This window comes from Salmo salar, chromosome ssa01 (assembly GCF_905237065.1).
Source record: "Salmo salar chromosome ssa01, Ssal_v3.1, whole genome shotgun sequence".
Lineage (NCBI taxonomy): Eukaryota > Metazoa > Chordata > Actinopteri > Salmoniformes > Salmonidae > Salmo > Salmo salar.
The window spans coordinates 9,902,709-9,930,524 of NC_059442.1; the positions used below are offsets into that span (position 1 = coordinate 9,902,709).

Here is a 27,816-nt window from a genome sequence, read left to right on the forward strand (position 1 = left end):
TTATCATAATGAGTATATATACTGTAATTATCATAATGAGTATAGCATACTGTAACTATCATAATGAATATAGCATACTGTAACTATCATAATGAATATAGCCTACTGTAACTATCATAATGAGTATCGCATAAGGAGTATAGCATACTGTAACTATCATAATGAGTATAGCATAATGAGTATAGCATACTGTAACTATCATAATGAGTATATCATAATGAGTATAGCATACTGTAACTATCATAATGAGTATAGCCTACTGTAACTATCATAATGAGTATAGCATAATGAGTATAGCATACTGTAACTATCATAATGAGTATATCATAATGAGTATAGCCTACTGTAACTATCATAATGAGTATATCATAATGTGTATATCCTACTGTAACTACCATAATGAGTATAGCATACTGTAACTATCATAATAGGTATATCATAATGAGTATAGCCTACTGTTACTATCATAATGAGTATAGCCTACTGTAACTATCATAATGAGTATAGCATAATGTGTATAGCCTACTGTAACTACCATAATGAGTATAGCATACTGTAACTATCATAATGAGTATAGCCTACTGTAACTAGCATAATCAGTATAGCATACTGTAACTATAATAATGAGTATAGCATATTGTAACTATCATAATGAGTATATCATAATGAGTATAGCCTACTGTAACTATCATAATGAGTATAGCATACTGTAACTATCATAATGAGTATATCATAATGTGTATAGCCTACTGTAACTACCATAATGAGTATAGCATACTGTAACTATCATAATGAGTATAGCATAATGTGTATAGCCTACTGTAACTACCATAATGATTCTAGCCTACTGTAATTATCATAATGAGTATATCATACTGTAATTATCATAATGAGTATAGCATACTGTAACTATCATAATGAATATAGCATACTGTAACTATCATAATGAGTATATCATAGTGAGTATAGCATACTGTAACTATCATAATGAGTATAGCCTACAGTAACTATCATAATGATTATTTCATAATGAGTATAGCATACTGTAACTATCATAATGAGTATAGCATAATGAGTATAGCCTACTGTAACTATCATAATGAGTATAGCCTACTGTAACTATCATAATGAGTATATCATAATGAGTATAGCATACTGTAACTATCATAATGAGTATATCATAATAAGTATAGCATACTGTAACTATCATAATGAGTATATCATAATGAGTATAGCCTACTGTTACTATCATAATGAGTATAGCCTACTGTAACTATCATAATGAGTATTTCATAATGAGTATAGCATACTGTAACTATCATAATGAGTATAGCATAATGAGTATAGCCTACTGTAACTACCATAATTAGTATAGCCTACTGTAACTATCATAATGAGTATAGCATAATGTAACTATCATAATGAGTATATCATAATGTGTATAGCCTACTGTAACTACCATATTGAGTATAGCATACTGTAACTATCATAATGAGTATAGCATAATGAGTATAGCCTACTGTAATTATCATAATGAGTATATCATACTGTAATTATCATAATGAGTATAGCATACTGTAACTATCATAATGAATATAGCATACTGTAACTATCATAATGAGTATATCATAGTGAGTATAGCATACTGTAACTATCATAATGAGTATAGCCTACAGTAACTATCATAATGAGTATTTCATAATGATTATAGCATACTGTAACTATCATAATGAGTATAGCATAATGAGTATAGCCTACTGTAACTATCATAATGAGTATAGCCTACTGTAACTATCATAATGAGTATATCATAATGAGTATAGCATACTGTAACTATCATAATGAGTATATCATAATAAGTATAGCCTACTGTAACTATCATAATGATTATATCATAATGAGTATAGCATACTGTAACTATCATAATGAGTATATCATACTGTAACTATCATAATGAGTATATCATACTGAAACTATCATAATGAGTATATCATAATGAGTATAGCCTACTGTAACTATCATAATGAGTATATCATACTGAAACTATCATAATGAGTATATCATAATGAGTATAGCCTACTGTAACTATCATGAGTATATCATACTGTAATTATCATAATGAGTATATCATACTGAAACTATCATAATGAGTATAGCCTACTGTAACTATCATAATGAGTGTATCATAATGAGTATAGCATACTGTAACTACCATAATGAGTATATCATAATAAGAATAGCATACTGTAGCTATCATAACGAGTATAGCCTACTGTAACTATCATAATGAGTATAGCCTACTGTAACTATCATAATGAGTATATCATAATGAGTATAGCATACTGTAACTATCATAATGAGTATATCATACTGTAACTATCATAATGAGTATATCATAATGTGTATAGCCTACTGTAACTACCATAATGAGTATAGCATACTGTAACTATCATAATGAGTATATCATAATGAGTATAGCCTACTGTAACTATCATAATGAGTATAGCCTACTGTAACTATCATAATGAGTATATCATAATGAGTATAGCCTACTGTAACTATCATAATGAGTATAGCCTACTGTAACTATCATAATGAGTATAGCATAATGTGTATAGCCTACTGTAACTACCATAATGAGTATAGCATACTGTAACTATCATAATGAGTATAGCCTACTGTAACTAGCATAATCAGTATAGCATACTGTAACTATCATAATGAGTATAGCATATTGTAACTATCATAATGAGTATATCATAATGTGTATAGCCTACTGTAACTATCATAATGAGTATAGCATAATGTAACTATCATAATGAGTATATCATATTTATAGCCTACTGTAACTACCATAATGAGTATAGCCTACTGTAACTATCATAATGAGTATAGCATAATGTAACTATCATAATGAGTATATCATAATGTGTATAGCCTACTGTAACTACCATATTGAGTATAGCATACTGTAACTATCATAATGAGTATAGCATAATGAGTATAGCCTACTGTAATTATCATAATGAGTATATATACTGTAATTATCATAATGAGTATAGCATACTGTAACTATCATAATGAATATAGCATACTGTAACTATCATAATGAGTATATCATAGTGAGTATAGCATACTGTAACTATCATAATGAGTATAGCCTACAGTAACTATCATAATGAGTATTTCATAATGATTATAGCATACTGTAACTATCATAATGAGTATAGCATAATGAGTATAGCCTACTGTAACTATCATAATGAGTATAGCCTACTGTAACTATCATAATGAGTATATCATAATGAGTATAGCATACTGTAACTATCATAATGAGTATATCATAATAAGTATAGCATACTGTGGCTATCATAATGAGTATAGCCTACTGTAACTATCATAATGAGTATAGCCTACTGTAACTATCATAATGATTATATCATAATGAGTATAGCATACTGTAACTATCATAATGAGTATATCATACTGTAACTATCATAATGAGTATATCATAATGAGTATAGCCTACTGTAACTATCATAATGAGTATATCATACTGAAACTATCATAATGAGTATATCATAATGAGTATAGCCTACTGTAACTATCATGAGTATATCATACTGTAATTATCATAATGAGTATATCATACTGAAACTATCATAATGAGTATAGCCTACTGTAACTATCATAATGCGTGTATCATAATGAGTATAGCATACTGTAACTACCATAATGAGTATATCATAATAAGTATAGCATACTGTAGCTATCATAACGAGTATAGCCTACTGTAACTATCATAATGAGTATAGCCTACTGTAACTATCATAATGAGTATATCATAATGAGTATAGCATACTGTAACTATCATAATGAGTATATCATACTGTAACTATCATAATGAGTATATCATACTGAAACTATCATAATGAGTATATCATAATGAGTATAGCCTACTGTAACTATCATAATGAGTATAGACTACTGTAACTATCATAATGAGTATATCATAATGTGTATAGCCTACTGTAACTACCATAATGAGTATAGCATACTGTAGCTATCATAATGAGTATAGCATAATGAGTATAGCATACTGTAACTATCATAATGAGTATATCATAATGAATATAGCCTACTGTAACTATCATAATGAGTATATTATACTGTAACTATCATAATGAGTATATCATACTGAAACTATCATAATGAGTATAGCCTACTGTAACTATCATAATGAGTATATCATACTGTAACTATCATAATGAGTATATCATACTGTAATTATCATAATGAGTATATCATACTGAGTATAGCATACTGTAACTACCATAATGAGTATATCATACTGTAACTATCATAATGAGTATATCATAATGAGAATAGCATACTGTAACTATCATAATGAGTATAGCATACTGTAACTATCATACTGAGAATATCATAATGAGTATAGCCTACTGTAACTGTCATAATGAGTATCGCATAATGAGTATAGCATATTTAACTATCATAATGAGTATAGCCTACAGTAACTATCATAATGAGTATTTCATAATGAGTATAGCATACTGTAACTATCATAATGAGTATAGCCTACTGTAACTATCATAATGAGTATTTCATAATGAGTATAGCATACTGTAACTATCATAATGAGTATAGCATAATGAGTATGTCCTACTGTAACTATCATAATGAGTATAGCATACTGTAACTATCATAATGAGTATAGCATAATGAGTATATCATACTGTAACTATCATAATGAGTATAGCCTACTGTAACTATCATAATGAATATAGCCTACTGTAACTATCATAATGAGTATCGCATAATGAGTATAGCATACTGTAACTATCATAATGAGTATAGCATAATGAGTATAGCCTACTGTAACTATCATAATGAGTATAGCCTACTGTAACTATCATAATGAGTATATCATAATGTGTATAGCCTACTGTAACTATCATCATGAGTATATCATAATGAGTATAGCCTACTGTAACTATCATAATGAGTATAGCCTACTGTAACTATCATAATGAGTATATCATAATGTGTATAGCCTACTGTAACTACCATAATGAGTATAGCATACTGTAACTATCATAATGAGTATATCATAATGAGTATAGCCTACTGTAACTATCATAATGAGTATAGCCTACTGTAACTATCATAATGAGTATATCATAATGAGTATAGCCTACTGTAACTATCATAATGAGTATAGCCTACTGTAACTATCATAATGAGTATATCATAATGTGTATAGCCTACTGTAACTACCATAATGAGTATAGCATACTGTAATTATCTTAATGAGTATATCATACTGTAACTACCATAATGAGTATAGCATAATGAGTATAGCATACTGTAACTATCATAATGAGTATATCATAATGAGTATAGCATACTGTAACTATCATAATGAGTATAGCCTACTGTAACTATCATAATGAGTATAGCATAATGTGTATAGCCTACTGTAACTACCATAATGAGTATAGCATACTGTAACTATCATAATGAGTATAGCCTACTGTAACTAGCATAATCAGTATAGCATACTGTAACTATCATAATGAGTATAGCATATTGTAACTATCATAATGAGTATATCATAATGTGTATAGCCTACTGTAACTACCATAATGAGTATAGCATACTGTAACTATCATAATGAGTATATCATAATGTGTATAGCCTACTGTAACTACCATAATGAGTATAGCCTACTGTAACTATCATAATGAGTATAGCATACTGTAACTATCATAATGAATATAGCATACTGTAACTATCATAATGAGTATATCATAGTGAGTATAGCATACTGTAACTATCATAATGAGTATAGCCTACAGTAACTATCATAATGAGTATTTCATAATGAGTATAGCATACTGTAACTATCATAATGAGTATAGCATAATGAGTATAGCCTACTGTAACTATCATAATGAGTATAGCCTACTGTAACTATCATAATGAGTATATCATAATGAGTATAGCATACTGTAACTATCATAATGAGTATATCATAATAAGTATAGCATACTGTGGCTATCATAATGAGTATAGCCTACTGTAACTATCATAATGAGTATAGCCTACTGTAACTATCATAATGATTATATCATAATGAGAATAGCATACTGTAACTATCATAATGAGTATATCATACTGTAACTATCATAATGAGTATATCATACTGAAACTATCATAATGAGTATATCATAATGAGTATAGCCTACTGTAACTATCATAATGAGTATATCATACTGAAACTATCATAATGAGTATAGCCTACTGTAACTATCATGAGTATATCATACTGTAATTATCATAATGAGTATATCATACTGAAACTATCATAATGAGTATAGCCTACTGTAACTATCATAATGAGTGTATCATAATGAGTATAGCATACTGTAACTACCATAATGAGTATATCATAATAAGTATAGCATTCTGTAGCTATCATAACGAGTATAGCCTACTGTAACTATCATAATGAGTATAGCCTACTGTAACTATCATAATGAGTATATCATAATGAGTATAGCATACTGTAACTATCATAATGAGTATATCATACTGTAACTATCATAATGAGTATATCATACTGAAACTATCATAATGAGTATATCATAATGAGTATAGCCTACTGTAACTATCATAATGAGTATAGACTACTGTAACTATCATAATGAGTATATCATAATGTGTATAGCCTACTGTAACTACCATAATGAGTATAGCATACTGTAGCTATCATAATGAGTATAGCATAATGAGTATAGCATACTGTAACTATCATAATGAGTATATCATAATGAGTATAGCCTACTGTAACTATCATAATGAGTATATCATAATGTGTTTAGCCTACTGTAACTACCATAATGAGTATAGCATACTGTAACTATCATAATGAGTATATCATAATGAGTATAGCCTACTGTTACTATCATAATGAGTATAGCCTACTGTAACTATCATAATGAGTATATCATAATGAGTATAGCCTACTGTAACTACCATAATGAGTATAGCATACTGTAACTATCGTAATGAGTATAGCCTACTGTAACTACCATAATGAATATAGCCTACTGTAACTATCATAATGAGTATAGCATACTGTAACTATCATAATGAGTATATCATAATGTGTATAGCCTACTGTAACTACCATAATGAGTATAGCATACTGTAACTATCATAATGAGTATAGCATAATGAGTATAGCCTACTGTAATTATCATAATGAGTATATCATACTGTAATTATCATAATGAGTATAGCATACTGTAACTATCATAATGAGTATATCATAGTGAGTATAGCATACTGTAACTATCATAATGAGTATAGCCTACAGTAACTATCATAATTAGTATTTCATAATGAGTATAGCATACTGTTACTATCATAATGAGTATAGCATAATGAGTATAGCCTACTGTAACTATCATAATGAGTATAGCCTACTGTAACTATCATAATGAGTATATCATAATGAGTATAGCATACTGTAACTATCATAATGAGTATATCATAATAAGTATAGCATACTGTAACTATCATAATGAGTATAGCTTACTGTAACTATCATAATGAGTATAGCCTACTGTGACTATCATAATGAGTATAGCATACTGTAACTATCATACTGAGAATATCATAATGAGTATATCCTACTGTAACTATCATAATGAGTATAGCATACTGTATCATAATATCATAATGAGTATAGCCTACTGTAACTATCATAATGAGTATCGCATAATGAGTATAGCATATTTAACTATCATAATGAGTATAGCATACTGTAACTATCATAATGAGTATAGCCTACTGTAACTATCATAATGAGTATTTCATAATGAGTATAGCATACTGTAACTATCATAATGAGTATAGCATAATGAGTATGTCCTACTGTAACTATCATAATGAGTATAGCCTACTGTAACTATCATAATGAGTATAGCATAATGAGTATATCATACTGTAACTATCATAATGAGTATAGCCTACTGTAACTATCATAATGAATATAGCCTACTGTAACTATCATAATGAGTATCGCATAATGAGTATAGCATACTGTAACTATCATAATGAGTATAGCATAATGAGTATAGCCTACTGTAACTATCATAATGAGTATAGCCTACTGTAACTATCATAATGAGTATATCATAATGTGTATAGCCTACTGTAACTATCATCATGAGTATATCATAATGAGTATAGCCTACTGTAACTATCATAATGAGTATAGCCTACTCTAACTATCATAATGAGTATATCATAATGAGTATAGCCTACTGTAACTATCATAATGAGTATAGCCTACTGTAACTATCATAATGAGTATATCATAATGTGTATAGCCTACTGTAACTACCATAATGAGTATAGCATACTGTAATTATCATAATGAGTATATCATACTGTAACTACCATAATGAGTATAGCATAATGAGTATAGCATACTGTAACTATCATAATGAGTATATCATAATGAGTATAGCATACTGTAACTATCATAATGAGTATAGCATAATGAGTATAGCATACTGTAACTATCATAATGAGTATAGCCTACTGTAACTATCATAATGAGTATAGCATAATGTGTATAGCCTACTGTAACTACCATAATGAGTATAGCATACTGTAACTATCATAATGAGTATAGCCTACTGTAACTAGCATAATCAGTATAGCATACTGTAACTATCATAATGAGTATAGCATATTGTAACTATCATAATGAGTATATCATAATGTGTATAGCCTACTGTAACTACCATAATGAGTATAGCATACTGTAACTATCATAATGAGTATATCATAATGTGTATAGCCTACTGTAACTACCATAATGAGTATAGCCTACTGTAACTATCATAATGAGTATAGCATACTGTAACTATCATAATGAGTATATCATAATGTGTATAGCCTACTGTAACTACCATAATGAGTATAGCATACTGTAACTATCATAATGAGTATAGCATAATGAGTATAGCCTACTGTAATTATCATAATGAGTATATCATACTGTAATTATCATAATGAGTATAGCATACTGTAACTATCATAATGAATATAGCATACTGTAACTATCATAATGAGTATATCATAGTGAGTATAGCATACTGTAACTATCATAATGAGTATAGCCTACAGTAACTATCATAATGAGTATTTCATAATGAGTATAGCATACTGTAACTATCATAATGAGTATAGCATAGTGAGTATAGCCTACTGTAACTATCATAATGAGTATAGCCTACTGTAACTATCATAATGAGTATATCATAATGAGTATAGCATACTGTAACTATCATAATGAGTATATCATAATTAGTATAGCATACTGTAGCTATCATAATGAGTATAGCCTACTGTAACTATCATAATGAGTATAGCCTACTGTAACTATCATAATGAGTATATCATAATGAGTATAGCATACTGTAACTATCCTAATGAGTATAGCATACTGTAACTATCATAATGAGTCTATCATACTGTAATTATCATAATGAGTATAGCATACTGTAAATATCCTAATGAGTATAGCGTACTGTAACTATCATAATGAGTATATCATAATGAGTATAGCCTACTGTAACTATCATAATGAGTATATCATACTGTAACTATCATAATGAGTATAGCATAATGAGTATATCATACTGTAACTATCATAATGAGTATAGCCTACTGTAACTATCATAATGAGTATCGCATAATGAGTATAGCATACTGTAACTACCATAATGAGTATATCATAAGGAGTATAGCATACTGTAACTATCATAATGAGTATATCATAAGAAGTATAGCCTACTGTAACTATCATAATGAGTATATCATAAGGAGTATAGCATACTGTAACTATCATAATGAGTATAGCATAATGAGTATAGCATACTGTAACTATGACCTACTGTAACTATCATGAGTATAGCATACTGTAACTATCATAATAAGTATAGCCTACTGTAACTATCATAATAAGTATGCCATAATGAGTATAGTGAGTATATCATAATGAGTATAGCATACTGCAACTATCATAATGCGTATAGCCTCCTGTAACTATCATAATGAGTATATCATAATGAGTATAACTGAGGAGGACATGTTTAACCAATCCTAAGTGAGGAAGACATGTTTAACCAATCCTAACTGAGGAGGACATGTTTAACCAATCCTAACAGAGGAGGACATGTTTAACCAATCCTAACTGAGTATAGGCTACTGTAACTATCAGCATAATGTGTATAGCCTACTGTAACTAGCATAATGAGTATAGCATACTGTAACTATCCTAATGAGTATAGTCTACTGTAACTATCATAATGAGTATATCATAATGTGTATAGCCTACTGTAACTACCATAATGGGTATAGCATACTGTAATATCATAATGAGTATATCATAATGTGTATAGCCTCTGTAACTACCATAATGAGTATAGCATACTGTAGCTATCATAATGAGTATAGCATACTGTAACTATCATAATGAGTATAGCCTACTGTTACTATCATAATGAGTATATCCTACTGTAACTATCATAATGAGTATTGCATAATGAGTATAGCCTACTGTAACTATCATAATGAGTATAGCCTACTGTAACTATCATAATGAGTATAGCCTGCTGTAACTATCATAATGAGTATAGCCTACTGTAACTATCATAATGAGTATATCATAATGAGTATAGCATACTGTAACTATCATAATGAGTATATCATAATGAGTATAGCCTACTGTAACTATCATAATGAGTATAGCATACTGTAAATATCATAATGAGTATATCATAATGTGTATAGCCTACTGTAACTATCATAATGTGTATAGCCTACTGTAACTACCATAATGAGTATAGCATACTGTAACTATCATAATGAGTATATCATAATGAGTATAGCCTACTGTAACTATCATAATGAGTATAGCATACTGTAACTATCATAATGAGTATATCATAATGTGTATAGCATACTGTAACTATCATAATGAGTATAGCATAATGAGTATAGCCTACTGTAACTATCATAATGAGTATAGACTACTGTAACTATCATAATGAGTATATCATAAGGAGTATAGCATACTGTAACTATCACCTACTGTAACTATCATAATGAGTATATCATTATGAGTATAGCCTACTGTAACTATCATAATGAGTATATCATACTGTAACTATCATAATGAGTATAGCATACTGTAACTATCATAATCAGTATATCATAATGAGTATAGGCTACTGTAACTATCATAATGAGTATAGACTACTGTAACTATCATAATGAGTATATCATAAGGAGTATAGCATACTGTAACTATCACCTACTGTAACTATCATAATGAGTATATCATAATGAGTATAGCATACTGTAACTATCATAATTAGTATATCATTATGACTATATCCTACTGTAACTATCATAATGAGTATATCATACTGTAATTATCATAATGAGTATAGCCTACTGTAACTATCATAATGAGTATAGCCTACTGTAACTATCATAATGAGTATATCATAATGAGTATAGCATACTGCAGCTGTCATAATGAGTATGTTATGTAATGTTATTGAGTGTTTTCAGGGTTGGGGACAGATCATGGAATAACTCATTCATGTTATTAAGGGTTTTCAGGGTTGGGGACAGATCATGGAATAACTCATTCATGTTATTGAGTGTTTTCAGGGTTGGGGACAGATCATGGAATAACTCATTCATGTTATTAAGGGTTTTCAGGGTTGGGGACAGATCATGGAATAACTCATTCATGTTATTGAGTGTTTTCAGGGTTGGGGACAGATCATGGAATAACTCATTCATGTTATTAAGGGTTTTCAGGGTTGAGGACAGATCATGGAATAACTCATTCATGTTATTGAGTGTTTTCAGGGTTGGGGACAGATCATGGAATAACTCATTCATGTTATTAAGGGTTTTCAGGGTTCGGGACAGATCATGGAATAACTCATTCATGTTATTGAGTGTTTTCAGGGTTGGGGACAGATCATGGAATAACTCATTCATGTTATTAAGGGTTTTCAGGGTTGGGGACAGAGCATGGAATAACTCATTCATGTTATTGAGTGTTTTCAGGGTTGGGGACAGATCATGGAATAACTCATTCATGTTATTCAGTGTTTTCAGGGTTGGGGACAGAGCATGGGATAACTCATTCATGTTATTGAGTGTTTTCAGGGTTGGGGACAGAGCATGGAATAACTCATTCATGTTATTGAGTGTTTTCAGGGTTGGGGACAGAGCATGGAATAACTCATTCATGTTATTAAGGGTTTTCAGGGTTGGGGACAGAGCATGGAATAACTCATTCATGTTATTGAGTGTTTTCAGGGTTGGGGACAGATCATGGAATAACTCATTCATGTTATTGAGTGTTTTCAGGGTTGGGGACAGAGCATGGAATAACTCATTCATGTTATTAAGGGTTTTCAGGGTTGGGGACAGAGCATGGAATAACTCATTCATGTTATTGAGTGTTTTCAGGGTTGGGGACAGAGCATGGAATAACTCATTCATGTTATTAAGGGTTTTCAGGGTTGGGGACAGAGCATGGAATAACTCATTCATGTTATTGAGTGTTTTCAGGGTTGGGGACAGAGCATGGAATAACTCATTCATGTTATTAAGGGTTTTCAGGGTTGGGGACAGAGCATGGAATAACTCATTCATGTTATTGAGTGTTTTCAGGGTTGGGGACAGATCATGGAATAACTCATTCATGTTATTGAGTGTTTTCAGGGTTGGGGACAGAGCATGGAATAACTCATTCATGTTATTAAGGGTTTTCAGGGTTGGGGACAGAGCATGGAATAACTCATTCATGTTATTGAGTGTTTTCAGGGTTGGGGACAGATCATGGAATAACTCATTCATGTTATTGAGTGTTTTCAGGGTTGGGGACAGAGCATGGAATAACTCATTCATGTTATTAAGGGTTTTCAGGGTTGGGGACAGAGCATGGAATAACTCATTCATTTTATTGAGTGTTTTCAGGGTTGGGGACAGAGCATGGGATAACTCATTCATGTTATTAAGGGTTTTCAGGGTTGGGGACAGAGCATGGGATAACTCATTCATGTTATTGAGTGTTTTCAGGGTTGGGGACAGAGCATGGAATAACTCATTCATGTTATTGAGTGTTTTCAGGGTTGGGGACAGAGCATGGAATAACTCATTCATGTTATTAAGGGTTTTCAGGGTTGGGGACAGAGCATGGAATAACTCATTCATGTTATTGAGTGTTTTCAGGGTTGGGGACAGAGCATGGAATAACTCATTCATGTTATTGAGTGTTTTCAGGGTTGGGGACAGAGCATGGGACATCTCATCCACACAGTGTAGTTTAGAGACTACCCTCTGGCTCAGGTCAACCGCCCACCATTACTCAAATCACTACACTCCAATGATATGGCATGGTACTAAACGTCTGCTGAGAGTGTGTTTTTTGTGTGTGTGCGTGGGTGGGTGCGTTGCATACACGCGTGTGTGTGTGTGTGTGTGTGTGTGTGTGTGTGTGTGTGTGTGTGTGTGTGTGTGTGTGTGTGTGTGTGTGTGTGTGTGTGTGTGTGTGTGTGTATGTATATGTATGTATGTGTGTGTGTGTGTATGTATGTGTGTACGTAGCCTCATAACTGACTTGAGTGCCAGAGACAGGTCAACTATATGTTTTTGACCTTGTTCAGACGGATATCTTCTACAAGTTGACAAGAGCAAACACTCATGACCTCCATCATTATCCAGAGCCACTGCTGGAGGACACAGCACAGGGCATCCCAATCAATACGCTCTATAAGGACAGGCCCCACATGTGCGGTCATGGCAACAGCTGGCTGATGGCTGGTTTAAGGTAGGGGCTATAGTAGACAATAGGGTGGTGACTGAGGGAGAGAGGGGTGTGCACCCTCCCCCTGCCTTAATCAGCAGGCTTTATGGAACCAGCTAGGACCCTGTGTGTGTGTGTGTGTGTGTGTGTGTGTGTGTGTGTGTGTGTGTGTGTGTGTGTGTGTGTGTGTGTGTGTGTGTGTGTGTGTGTGTGTGTGTGTGTGTGTGTGTGTGTGTGTGTGTGTGTGTGTGTGTGTGTGTGTTAGGTCTCCACCCTGTCACAGCTGGGGGTTGGGGTGGATGTGGGCTAATCTCCCAGGGTCAAACAGCAAGACAACAGTAGAACAACAGCAGGACAACAGCAGGACAACAGTAGAACAACAGCAGGACAACAGCAGGACAACAGCAGAACAACAGCAGAACAACAGCAGGACAACAGCAGGACAACAGCAGAACAACAGCAGAACAACAGCAGGACAACAGCAGAACAACAGCAGAACAACAGCAGAACAACAGTAGAACAACAGCAGAACAACAGCAGAACAACAGCAGGACAACAGCAGAACAACAGTAGAACAACAGCAGGACAACAGCAGGACAACAGCAGGACAACAGTAGGACAACAGCAGAACAACAGCAGAACAACAGCAGGACAACAGTAGAACAACAGCAGGACAACAGCAGAACAACAGTAGAACAACAGCAGAACAACAGTAGAACAACAGCAGGACAACAGCAGAACAACAGTAGAACAACAGCAGGACAACAGCAGGACAACAGCAGGACAACGCAGAACAACAGCAGAACAACAGCAGAACAACAGTAGAACAACAGCAGAACAACAGCAGGACAACAGCAGGACAACAGCAGGACAACAGTAGGACAACAGCAGAACAACAGCAGAACAACAGTAGAACAACAGCAGGACAACAGCAGAACAACAGTGTTGTCCTGCTGCTGTTCTACAACAGGCCTTTCAGTATCACTCATCTCTTTGTTGCTGGATCTGTGTCTACTCTGCACTCAGACTAGTGGGTTTTTATAATCAACTGTCAAGTTGTAGCCTGGTGGGTTTGTATAATCTACTGTCAAATTGTAGCCTGGTGTGGTGGGTTTGTATAATCTTTTGAGGTCATAGTAAGAGGATGATAAAACATCTGAGCTGTAGACTTACATTCCAAAGCTCCGTATGGCGTCCTGGAAAGAAACACACCCAGTAATGTAAGACAAAGACAAAGTATTTTTGTTGTAAATAGAAGTGTTTTTTCTTCATCAATATGGATATCCACCACCTCCATGCACAATGCTTCTACATGCCTCAGAGTGTCAGCGATTCTGGATTCTTCTACAGCAACTACTCAGCCAGGTTGGTTGTACATTCATTTGTTAACACTTCATAATAACTTTAATGAATAATCATAAATAAATGTTTTCTAAACAGTTCACAAGGCATTCATAAGCATTAATACGAATTTAAACACATGTATAAATCAAATCAAATGAGCAATTATAATGGCTTATTGATAAAATGTATTATGAAGTGTAACCCATTTATTTTACTGTGACCAATTGGCAACTGTTAGGGAGGTTAATGAGAGTGAGTTAGTTATTCAGCGCAAAAAGATTGAACTGTATAAACCTATAATGTTAATGGCACAGTAGCTTCTAATGCAGTGTTTACCAACTCCAGTCCTTGAGTACCTACAACAGTACACATTTTCGTTGTCGCCCTGGACAAAAACTCCTCATTCAACTCATCTACTCATTCAAAATGTGTACCATTGGGGTACTCGAGGACCAGGGTTGGGAAACACTGTTTTATTGCATACAGCAGCAAATCCCCTAGTAAATGAATCCTAAATAATCTGAATTAATTTAGAATATTCTTGTTATTGAGTGAAAGGCTTATTTGTACTGTCGTTAGTAGTTGGAGTGCTGAGTTTTTTCAGTACACATACAAGCATAAAAATAGAATTAACATGAATAGAAATAGAATGAACATTCTACATGCAAAAACGATTATCAGGCGTTGGTTGAGAAAGCCTTCTGTGGAATTAAGTTGTTGGCACGGTAACTCTCCTCTCTGTAGTTATAATGTTGTTGAGAGCAGTAGCAACACTTTTGCAGTTCTCCATGGCTAATGTTAATATCTTTAAAAAAAACTGTGGTAGCAAGGATTATCTACACATACTGAGCAGCTCATGTTTTAGACAGAAGCGTGCTACATGGCAGACCAATCCGAACTCGTTCCTCGACATGTCCAGTCCAGCCCATCCATTATTTCAGCCAATCATGGCTAGCGGGAACGTTCCTGTCTTTTTCCGTGGCTAAACCAACTATGCTCGTTATTTAAATTGTATTCATATTTACAGATTAGAGGTCGACCAATTATGATTTTTCAACACCGATACCGAAACTGATTATTGGAGGACCAATAAAAGCCGATACCGATTAATCGGCCGATTTTTATATATATTTGTAAGAATGACAATTACAACAATACTGAATGAACAATGAACACTTTTATTTTAACTTAATATAATACATTAATAAAATCAATTTAGTCTAAAATAAATAATGAAACATGTTCAATTTGGTTTAAATAATGCAAAAACAGTGTTGGAGAAGAAAGTAAAAGTGCAATATGTGCCATGTAAGAAAGCTAATGTTTAAGTTCCTTGCTCAGAACATGAGAACATATGAAAGCTGGTGGTTCTTTTTAACATGAGTCTTCGATATTCCCAGTTAAGACGTTTTAGGTTGTAGTTATTATAGGAATTATAGGACTATTTCTCTCTATACCATTTGTATTTGATATACAGTTGAAGTCGGAAGTTTACATAGGTTGGAGTCATTAAAACTCATTTTTCAACCACTCCACAAATGTCTTGTTAACAAACTATAGTTTTGGCAAGTCGGTTAGGACATCTACTTTGTGCATGACACAATTCATTTTTCCAACAATTGTTTACAGACAGATTATTTCACTTATAATTCACTGTATCACAATTCCAGTGGGTCAGAAGTTTACATACACTAAGTTGACTGTGCCTTTAAACAGCTTGGAAAATTGGCTGATTAGTGTTTTACTTGCTATATTGTATTTACTTTGCCACCATGGCCTTTTTTTGCCTTTACCTCCCTTATCTCACCTCCTTTGCTCACATTTTATATAGACTTATTTTTCTACTGTATTATTGACTGTATGTTTGTTTTACTCCATGTGTAACTCTGTGTTGTTGTATGTGTCTAACTGCTTTGCTTTATCTTGGCCAGGTCGCAATTGTAAATGAGAACTTGTTCTCAACTTGCCTACCTGGTTAAATAAAGGTGAAATAAAAAATAAAATAAAATAAAAAATATGCACATTAATGGAGAAGCAGGAAAATACCATTAAGGGCCACATCTCTCTCTCCTGTTTGTGGCTTAATTCTCGTTCATTCAGCGTGCTGTACTTTAACATGTAAGATCGTTGGGGGTAGGCTAAAACATTCAGCTTGTCAGACATGTGGTGGACAGAGTGATTCCTAGGGATCGAAGTTGGAGCTTGCTGACATAGATTAGAGTTTCTACATCTTGTTGGCTGAATATGCATTGCATTAGTGAGCACACACTTAATATGTTTACTGCTCAGTTTATAGTTGTGTAAATCCTCATGCTTTATGGCCATATTGGAAATAGACTAAAAGGAGTTCCCACATCATTGTCTAAAAATGGTCTTGACAGTATGTCTATCCATTTTTTTATATAATCACACTGGCTACCCGGTCTTCCACCAAATAAAAAGGTATTTGTCACATGTGCTGAATACAGTGAAATGCTGAATACAACAGGTCTAGACCTTACAGTGAAATGCTTACTTACAAGCCTTTAACCAACAATGCAGTTTTAAGAAAAATAAGTGTTCAAGCATTTACTAAAATTAACTGAAGTAAAAAAATTATATATATACTGTAGTCCTTTGTCCTTACAGGACTCCCTTCCAGCTGGAATTTCTCTGTGCTGAGATTACAGCATTGTGCTTGTGTGAGAGTTAAAGCCTAGATAATTTAGCTTTAAGACGGGAGTGAGGTAACGGTCTCCTCGGAAGTCGCCTGTAATCCCGCCACTGAGACGTTCTCTCACAGCTGGTGTGTGTGTGAGAGTGTGTGCGCGTGTGTGTGGTGGAGCCGCCCCAAAAGGATTATACTGCACTCTGGGAAAAAAGACTAGAGTGCATCACCCACTCTATCCCCTCCCTGCTGCCCTCTCTCTAATAACAGGGTAGGAACTAAACATCACATTTTTCAACTCATTCACCAAAATGTGCAGGGTGCCGCTCACAGCCATAAATATCCTCATCGTTATTTTGAGTTGATGCCATACACCAGCTGTATGTTCAGGAGCTTAGTGTTCTATGCCATTGCAACACGTGGAGGATCAGTTAGAAGCTTATGTTTTATTGCAATTTGTAGGGAGCTTTATGGCTGAATGCACCATAACACTTCTGACTTTACCAACATCTCTTGATAGCCGCTCACAATTCCACACAAATGTCCTTGTCCATTCATTAACAAAACAAAACGAACAAAGAAAGGAACGTAGTCCGCATGGTCAAACGCACATCACATGTTAAGGGGTGCTGGGCAGAAGGAAACTTGTACTATAAATGAAAGTGGAGAAACTAGTTGGATGCAATTGTTAGCCTTGACCTATGTGACAAATTTATGTCCGAGCCAGTCACTTGAGACAAGAATGAGAGGAGTCTGCCCTGTAGAGACATCTCTTACCCACCATAGAGCTCTGTAGAAACATCTCTTATCCACCATAGAGCTCTGTAGAGACATCTCTTATCCACCATAGAGCTCTGTAGAGACATCTCTTATCCACCATAGAGCTCTGTAGAGACATCTCTTATCCACCATAGAGCTCTGTAGAAACATCTCTTATCCACCATAGAGCTCTGTAGAGACATTTTTATCCACCATAGAGCTCTGTAGAGACATCTCTTATCCACCATAGAGCCCTGTAGTGGCCATGAGAGAGGAGTGAGGAGGCAGGGAGGGTACAGACAGGGACTGAATGGGAGAGGAGTGAGGAGGCAGGGAGGGTACAGACAGGCTGAATGGGAGAGGAGTGAGGAGGCAGGGAGGGTGCAGACAGGCTGAATGGGAGAGGAGTGAGGAGGCAGGGAGGGTGCAGACAGGGACTGAATGGGAGAGGAGTGAGGAGGCAGGGAGGGTGCAGACAGGCTGAGTGAGAGAGGAGTGAGGAGGCAGGGAGGGTACAGACAGGGACTGAATGGGAGAGGAGTGAGGAGGCAGGGAGGGTACAGACAGGGACTGAATGGGAGAGGAGTGAGGAGGCAGGGAGGGTACAGACAGGGACTGAATGGGAGAGGAGTGAGGAGGCAGGGAGGGTACAGACAGGGACTGAATGGGAGAGGAGTGAGGAGGCAGGGAGGGTACAGACAGGGACTGAATGGGAGAGGAGTGAGGAGGCAGGGAGGGTACAGACAGGGACTGAATGAGAGAGGAGTGAGGAGGCAGGGAGGGTACAGACAGGGACTGAATGGGAGAGGAGTGAGGAGGCAGGGAGGGTGCAGACAGGGACTGAATGGGAGAGGAGTGAGGAGGCAGGGAGGGTGCAGACAGGCTGAATGGGAGAGGAGTGAGGAGGCAGGGAGGGTACAGACAGGGACTGAATGAGAGAGGAGTGAGGAGACAGGGAGGGTGCAGACAGGCTGAATGAGAGAGGAGTGAGGAGGCAGGGAGGGTACAGACAGGCTGAATGGGAGAGGAGTGAGGAGGCAGGGAGGGTACAGACAGGGACTGAATGAGAGAGGAGTGAGGAGACAGGGAGGGTGCAGACAGGCTGAATGAGAGAGGAGTGAGGAGGCAGGGAGGGTGCAGACAGGGACTGAATGAGAGAGGAGTGAGGAGGCAGGGAGGGTGCAGACAGGGACTGAATGGGAGAGGAGTGAGGGAGGCAGGGAGGGTACAGACAGGGACTGAATGGGAGAGGAGTGAGGAGGCAGGGAGGGTGCAGACAGGACTGAATAAGAGAGGAGTGAGGAGGCAGGGAGGGTACAGACAGGGACTGAATGGGAGAGGAGTGAGGAGGCAGGGAGGGTACAGACAGGGACTGAATGGGAGAGGAGTGAGGAGGCAGGGAGGGTGCAGACAGGCTGAATGGGAGAGGAGTGAGGAGGCAGGGAGGGTACAGACAGGCTGAATGGGAGAGGAGTGAGGAGGCAGGGAGGGTGCAGACAGGGACTGAATGGGAGAGGAGTGAGGAGGCAGGGAGGGTACAGACAGGGACTGAATGGGAGAGGAGTGAGGAGGCAGGGAGGGTGCAGACAGGCTGAATGGGAGAGGAGTGAGGAGGCAGGGAGGGTGCAGACAGGCTGAGTGAGAGAGGAGTGAGGAGGCAGGGAGGGTACAGACAGGGACTGAATGGGAGAGGAGTGAGGAGGCAGGGAGGGTACAGACAGGGACTGAATGGGAGAGGAGTGAGGAGGCAGGGAGGGTACAGACAGGGACTGAATGGGAGAGGAGTGAGGAGGCAGGGAGGGTACAGACAGGGACTGAATGGGAGAGGAGTGAGGAGGCAGGGAGGGTACAGACAGGGACTGAATGGGAGAGGAGTGAGGAGGCAGGGAGGGTGCAGACAGGACTGAATGGGAGAGGAGTGAGGAGGCAGGGAGGGTGCAGACAGGCTGAATGGGAGAGGAGTGAGGAGACAGGGAGGGTACAGACAGGGACTGAATGAGAGAGGAGTGAGGAGACAGGGAGGGTACAGACAGGCTGAATGAGAGAGGAGTGAGGAGGCAGGGAGGGTGCAGACAGGCTGAATGGGAGAGGAGTGAGGAGACAGGGAGGGTGCAGACAGGGACTGAATGAGAGAGGAGTGAGGAGGCAGGGAGGGTGCAGACAGGCTGAATGAGAGAGGAGTGAGGAGGCAGGGAGGGTACAGACAGGCTGAATGGGAGAGGAGTGAGGAGGCAGGGAGGGTGCAGACAGGCTGAATGGGAGAGGAGTGAGGAGGCAGGGAGGGTACAGACAGGGACTGAATAAGAGAGGAGTGAGGAGGCAGGGAGGGTGCAGACAGGGACTGAATGAGAGAGGAGTGAGGAGGCAGGGAGGGTACAGACAGGGACTGAATGGGAGAGGAGTGAGGAGGCAGGGAGGGTGCAGACAGGGACTGAATGGGAGAGGAGTGAGGAGGCAGGGAGGGTGCAGACAGGCTGAATGGGAGAGGAGTGAGGAGGCAGGGAGGGTGCAGACAGGGACTGAATAAGAGAGGAGTGAGGAGGCAGGGAGGGTACAGACAGGGACTGAATGAGAGAGGAGTGAGGAGGCAGGGAGGGTACAGACAGGGACTGAATGGGAGAGGAGTGAGGAGGCAGGGAGGGTGCAGACAGGCTGAATGGGAGAGGAGTGAGGAGGCAGGGAGGGTACAGACAGGCTGAATGGGAGAGGAGTGAGGAGGCAGGGAGGGTGCAGACAGGGACTGAATGGGAGAGGAGTGAGGAGGCAGGGAGGGTACAGACAGGGACTGAATGGGAGAGGAGTGAGGAGGCAGGGAGGGTGCAGACAGGCTGAATGGGAGAGGAGTGAGGAGGCAGGGAGGGTGCAGACAGGGACTGAATGGGAGAGGAGTGAGGAGGCAGGGAGGGTACAGACAGGCTGAATGGGAGAGGAGTGAGGAGGCAGGGAGGGTACAGACAGGGACTGAATGGGGGAGGAGTGAGGAGGCAGGGAGGGTGCAGACAGGCTGAATGGGAGAGGAGTGAGGAGGCAGGGAGGGTACAGACAGGCTGAATGGGAGAGGAGTGAGGAGGCAGGGAGGGTGCAGACAGGCTGAATGGTTAAACCTTGAGGTCTAAAATGGTCACAGTCACAGTATCCCTGGATCTTTACATTTATCATCAGCCTTACAGAGGTGGGATTTCCTCATCATCTGCCTTACATGTTTTTCATTAGAGGTGTCGTACTCTATTTTGGGCCTTGCAGTTCAAATGTGAATTACAATTAGCAGACATATCATTGGTAGCCAGAAAGCAGGGAGTGATAGAGAAAGGCCGTACCAATGAAATAGCTCACATGATGCAGCAGACAGTGTGTGATGCTGTGTTGTGGTCTATCATTCGGGTCTGTTCAGGTACGTTCCACTGAACCAGCAGCATTCAACAATTACCCTGCCCGGCAACAAAAGCTCTGCCTGCTGGCTAGCTGGGCACCACCCTCTCACTGCCTGACGCCTGCTCTGCCTCCAGGGTTCCCATGGAAACCCTGACTCTTTTCCCAGGCAAAATTTAATTTAGTTGTGTTGATGGGGAAATTAGGCCTACAGCCTGCTTTTAGAAAAAGGCTGCCCCTTACCTAACAGTTTATTTACCAACGCACCCATTTTAGTAGTCCTAGACAGGATCAGGAAACCAGGAGTGTGTCCATTAGTGCACATCGTAGCTAAACGTTTTGCAACTAAAAACATAAAATCCTCCAGGAAATGTTTAGAAAGTTCAAGCTCATTTACTGTATTTCTACACAATTTCAAAACTCTAAAATGATTTTCGGAGAGAAGCAAAAACCTGCAAAAAATGACCCCAGACATGATCACATTGGTTTCTGAGGCTTCATTCACCTCAGTCTATCTACAAACACATAGTCTATTAGCTAAAAGATTAACCGCTAAACATTAACTCAGCACCGTGATTTAAAACTATCATTTAATACGTACAGAGGGATCTCTAACAAATAAATGTGCTTTTTTATTTGTTTTACAGCAATTTTCTGCAATTCTACACATTTTGCCTTGACTTATGCCAGGTTAATATATCATTAAGTGACTAACAAAATGAATGGGGGCCACCTGGAGGTCAGGGTCCCTGGGCACGTAGATAGCTAGCTAGACTAACGGGACTAATTTAGTGACTATCAGTGATTGACATATAGGCTTGCTTAATTCAAAATTCTAGAAACGTGGTGGCATACTTTCTCCTAGCTCGCCCATGAGGCTTATTTTACATGGTTAAGCACTCAGTGTAACAGAAGCCTCCATCCAGCCTCTCAATCCCACTGGTAGTAGTCTAGCTAGAACACATTTACAGTGTGTCACTGGAGGCATTTGTCTCAACTCCTACTTCTATATCCTTCTAAGCCTGTAATGGATTGTGAACTAACTCTCTCTGTGTAATTATTTTGATTGTCCAATGAAACAGTCAGAGGCAAGGAGAGCCGTGTGTGTGACATGAGTCATGAGAATTTCAAGGTATCCCCAAAGCAGAAACTAATCCCGGATTAAAATGGTGATGCATTTGAGCACTTCTATCCAATCCCAGTGAGCAAAACGGGTTTTAAAGATGACATTTCAAAAGCAAAACGGTTGAAATAACTCACACACGTACAGGGGTGAGTAATGTTTTTTAACTACTGGGTTATTGACTGGTTATATTGAATGGATGTTCCTTAAACTAAACAATTCAAACAAAGGTCTCAAATAGATATTACACACATAGCCTGTCCACGGCCATTGAATTATTCAGGGATAATTTTATATCTTCTATGAAACAAAGACCCAGAATTAGCGTCTATTTGTATCTATATTTTGTATTTTATTGGCCAATAAAAAGTACTTATGCATTTTTTTAAGGTGTAGTCTTGCATATAAGGAAGACCAACAGGGTTTAAAAGCCCAGAGTGTGTCACGTCCCGTAAGCTGTTATTTTCTATGGTAGAGTAGGTCAAGGCGTGACAGGGGGTGTTTTTCTATGTTATGTATTTCTATGTTCAGGTTCTAGTTTAGTATTTCTATGTTGGGTTTGTTTGGGATGATCTCCAATTAGAGGCAGCTGGTCCTCGTTGTCTCTAATTGGAGATCATACTTAAGTAGGGTTTTTTTCCACCTGGGTTGTGGGATCTTGTTTTTGTATTGCTCAGTGAAGCCTGCAGAACATGACGTTCGTGTTTCTTTGTTATTGTTTTTGTATAGTGTTCTGAGTTAATAATAAATATTTATCATGAGCACTCAACACGCTGCATCTTGGTCTACTCCTTATGACGAGCGTCACAGAAGATCCCACCACAAAAGGACCAAGCAGCGTCGTCAGGACAACTGGACATGGGAGGAGATTCTGGACGGGAAAGGACCCTGGAGTCAGGCTGGGGAGTATCGCCGCCCGAGGGAGGAGATTGAGGCAGCAAGAGCAGAGCGGCATAATTATGAGGCACTATACCAACCACAAGGCAAGTGCGAGAGGCAGCCCCCCCCAAAATTGGGGGGGGGGGCACACGGGGAGATTGGCAGAGTCAGGTTGGAGACCTGAGCCAACTCCCCGTGCTTACCGTGGGGAGCGAGTGACCGAGCAAGCACCATGTTATGCGGGGATGCGCACTGTGTCGCCAGTGCGCAGCTACAGACCGGTGCGCTCAGTGCAAGCTTCCCGCAGTTACCGTGCTAGAGTTGGCATTCAGCCAGGAAGGATTGTGCCTGCTCAGTGCTCCTGGTCTCTGGTGCGTCTCTTCGGCCCAGGTTATCCTGTGCCAGCTCTACGCACGGTACCCCCAGTTTGCCAGCACAAACCTGTGCGACCTGTTCCAACGCCCCGCGCTTGCCGGGCTAGGGGGGGTATCCAGCCAGGACGGGTTGTGCCCATCATAAGCTCCAGACCTCCAGTGCACCTCCAAGGCCCAGTGTATCCTGCGCCAGTTCTACGCACTGTGTCGTCAGTACGCCTGCACAGCCCAGTTCATCCTGTGTCAGCGACCCGCCCTTGCCGGACTAAAGTAAGTATCCAGCCAGGACGGGTTGTGCCAGTCATAAGCTCCAGACCTCCAGTGCACCTCCAAGGCCCAGTATACCCTGTGCCTGCTCTGCGCACCCGGCCTCCAGCGACGTTCCCCAGTCCGGAGCCTCCAGCGACGTTCCCTAGTCCGGTGAGACCTATTCCGTCTCCACGTACAAAGCCTCCAGTGATGATCCATGGCCCGGAGCCTGTAGGGATAATCCATGGCCCGGAGCCTGTAGGGATGATCCATGGCCCGGAGCCTGTAGGGATGATCCATGGCCCGGAGCCTGTAGAGATGACCCATGGCACGAAGCCTCCAGTGATAATCCATGGCCCGGAGCCTCCAGTGATGATCCATGGCACAAAGCCTCCAGTGGTGATCCATGGCGCGGAGCCTGCAGTGATGATCCATGGCATGGAGCCTGTAGCGACGGTCCCCAGTCCAGAACCTCCTGAGACGGCCTGCAGCCCAGAACCTCCTGAGACGGCCTGCAGCCCGGGAACCTCCTGAGACGGCCTGCAGCCCGGGAACCTCCTGAGACGGCCTGCAGCCCGGGAACCTCCTGAGACGGCCTGCAGCCCGGGAACCTCCTGAGACGGCCTGCAGCCCGGGAACCTCCTGAGACGGCCTGCAGCCCGGGAACCTCCTGAGACGGCCTGCAGCCCAGAGTCTTCAGCGGCAGTCTGCACCCCAGAGTCTTCAGCGGCGGTCTGCAGCCCAGAGTCTCCGGCGGCGGTCTGCAGCCCAGAGTCTCCAGCGGCGGTCGGCAGCCCAGAACCTCCAGCGGGGGTTCCAGTTCTGAGCCTCCGGCGATGATCCACGGTCTGGTTCCTCCGGAGACACAAAAGCGGAGGGATCAGCGGGCGGAGTGGGGGCTACGCCCCGAACCAGAGCCGCCGCCAAGAGTAGATGCCCACCCGGACCCTCCCCTATAGGTTCAGGTTTGCGGCCGGGAGTCCGCACCTTTGGGAGGGGGGGGGGGGTGTACTGTCACGCCCTGACCTTAGATTGCCATTCTATGCCTTTCTATGTTTTCTATTTCTTTGTGTTGAGCCGAGTATGGTTCCTAATCAGAGGCAGCTGTCTATCGTTGTCTCTGAATAGGAATCATACTTAGGCAGGGGATTCATCAGAGACATTTTCTCTGATGAATCCCCTTTCCGATTGTTTGGGGCATCCGGAAAAAAGCTTGTCCGGAGAAGACAATGTGAGCGCTACCATCAGTCCTGTGTCATGCCAACAGTAAAGCATCCTGAGACCATTCATGTGTGGGGTTGCTTCTCAGCCAATGGAGTGGGATCACTCACAATTTTGCCTAAGAACACAGCCATGAATAAAGAATGGTACCAACACATCCTCCGAGAACAACTTCTCCCAACCATCCAGGAACAGTTTGGTGACGAACAATGCCTTTTCCAGCATGATGGAGCACCTTGCCATAAGACAAAAGTGATAACTAAGTGGCTCGGGGAACAAAACATCGATATTTTGGGTCCATGGCCAGGAAACTCCCCAGACCTTAATCCCATTGAGAACTTGTGGTCAATCCTCAAGAGGTGGGTGGACAAACAAAAACCCACAAATTCTGACAAACTCCAAGCATTGATTATGCAAGAATGGGCGGCCATCAGTCAGGATGTGGCCCAGAAGTTAATTGACAGCATGCCAGGGCAGATTGCAGAGGTCTTGAAAAAGAAGTGTCAACACTGCAAATATTGACTCTTTGCATCAACTTCATGTAATTGTCAATAAAAGCCTTTGACACTTATGAAATGCTTGTAATTATACTTCAGTATTCCATAGTAACATCTGACAAAAATATCTAAAGATACTGAGGCAGCAGACTTTGAAAATTAATATTTGTGTCATTCTCAAAACTTTTGGCCACGACTATACATATGAGATGAGTAATGTAAGATATGTAAACATTATTAAAGTGGGATTATTTAAAGTGACCAGTGATCCATTTATTTACTACCTTTTTTAGGTTTGTGTTGATTCTTTAAAGGTGCAGTATGCTGCAACCTACTTGAACCAGAAAGATGGTTGTTTACCACCAAGTGCTAATATTAGCAGTAGCTGACCACAAACCAATGCAAGTCAGTGTAGTCTACCCCAATACACACTGAGTATACCAAACATTAGCTACACTTTCCTAATATTGAGATGCACCCCCCCTTTTGCCCTCAGAACAGCCTCAATTCATCTGGGCAAGGTGTCAAAAGTGTTCCACAGGGATACTGGCCCATGTTGATTCCAATGCTTCCCACAGTTGAGTCAAGTTGGCTGGATATCCTTTGGGTGGTGGACCATTCTTGATACACAAAGGAAACTGTTTAGCATGAAAAACCCAGCAGCAGACCTGGCACCTACTACCATACCCCCTACAAAAGCACTTAAATATTTTGTCTTACCCACCCTTTGAATGGCACACATACACAATCCACATCTCAATTGTCTCTAGGCTTAAAAATACTTCTTTAACCTGTCTCCTCCCCTTCATCTACACTGATTTGAAGTGGATTCAACAGGGGACATCAATAAAGGATCATAGCTTTCACCTGGATTTACCTGGTCAGTCTATGTCATGGAAAGAGCAGGTGTTCCTAATGTTTTGTATACTCAGTGTAGAACGCTTTAAAGATGTGCTGCAGTTGTATGAGTAGGCCTTTTGTATGTGTTGCAGTTCACATGCTCGTACCATCACTCATAGGGGCAGTGCATGATTTCTAATCTGCATGATTTGACCCTTCGCATTGTGTCATGTAGGTCAAGACATTTCCCACTCTGTCACCCTGACTTGCTCTTCTGTCACCAGTTTTAGCTTAGTTGTGTTTGTCACGCCGCCCTTTTCTCCAAGTTATTTTTCCGTCCCCAGCGATTGCGAAGCATTTGAATGAAACCAATGCTTCACAGAGAAGGCATGTTAACCATCGACCCCAAAATGCCTCCAGAAATAGGGCTTGTTTTTGTAAGCGGATCTGTCAGACACTAAAGAACTGAGTATCTTCTCAGGGACATGGGGTGGTCTTTGTGCTGTGTAGAAGCGCCTGTTATGTGGTTAAATGACGGAAATGTTCAAAAAGAAAGAAAATCCATCAAGATATAGAAG

General features: G+C 39.3%; 1 protein-coding gene across 5 annotated transcripts in view; it reads left to right on the plus strand.

Annotated features, from left to right (window-relative positions):
* LOC106610138 (ena/VASP-like protein) overlaps window positions 1-27,816 on the plus strand; it is a 167,488-nt gene that overhangs the window by 109,310 nt on the left and 30,362 nt on the right. Inside the window, exon 1 of one of the 5 annotated variants that reach the window (XM_045713502.1) lies at window positions 14,942-15,301. The exons of 2 other annotated variants lie outside the window; for them this stretch is intronic. In XM_045713502.1, coding sequence (XP_045569458.1) covers window positions 15,213-15,301 — 89 coding nt within the window. In that variant the 5' untranslated portion in view covers window positions 14,942-15,212. Of the gene's footprint in view, window positions 1-14,941; window positions 15,302-27,816 lie in introns of those variants that run through there. 2 more of the 5 variants (XM_014209335.2, XM_014209408.2) reach the window with 2 other exon arrangements.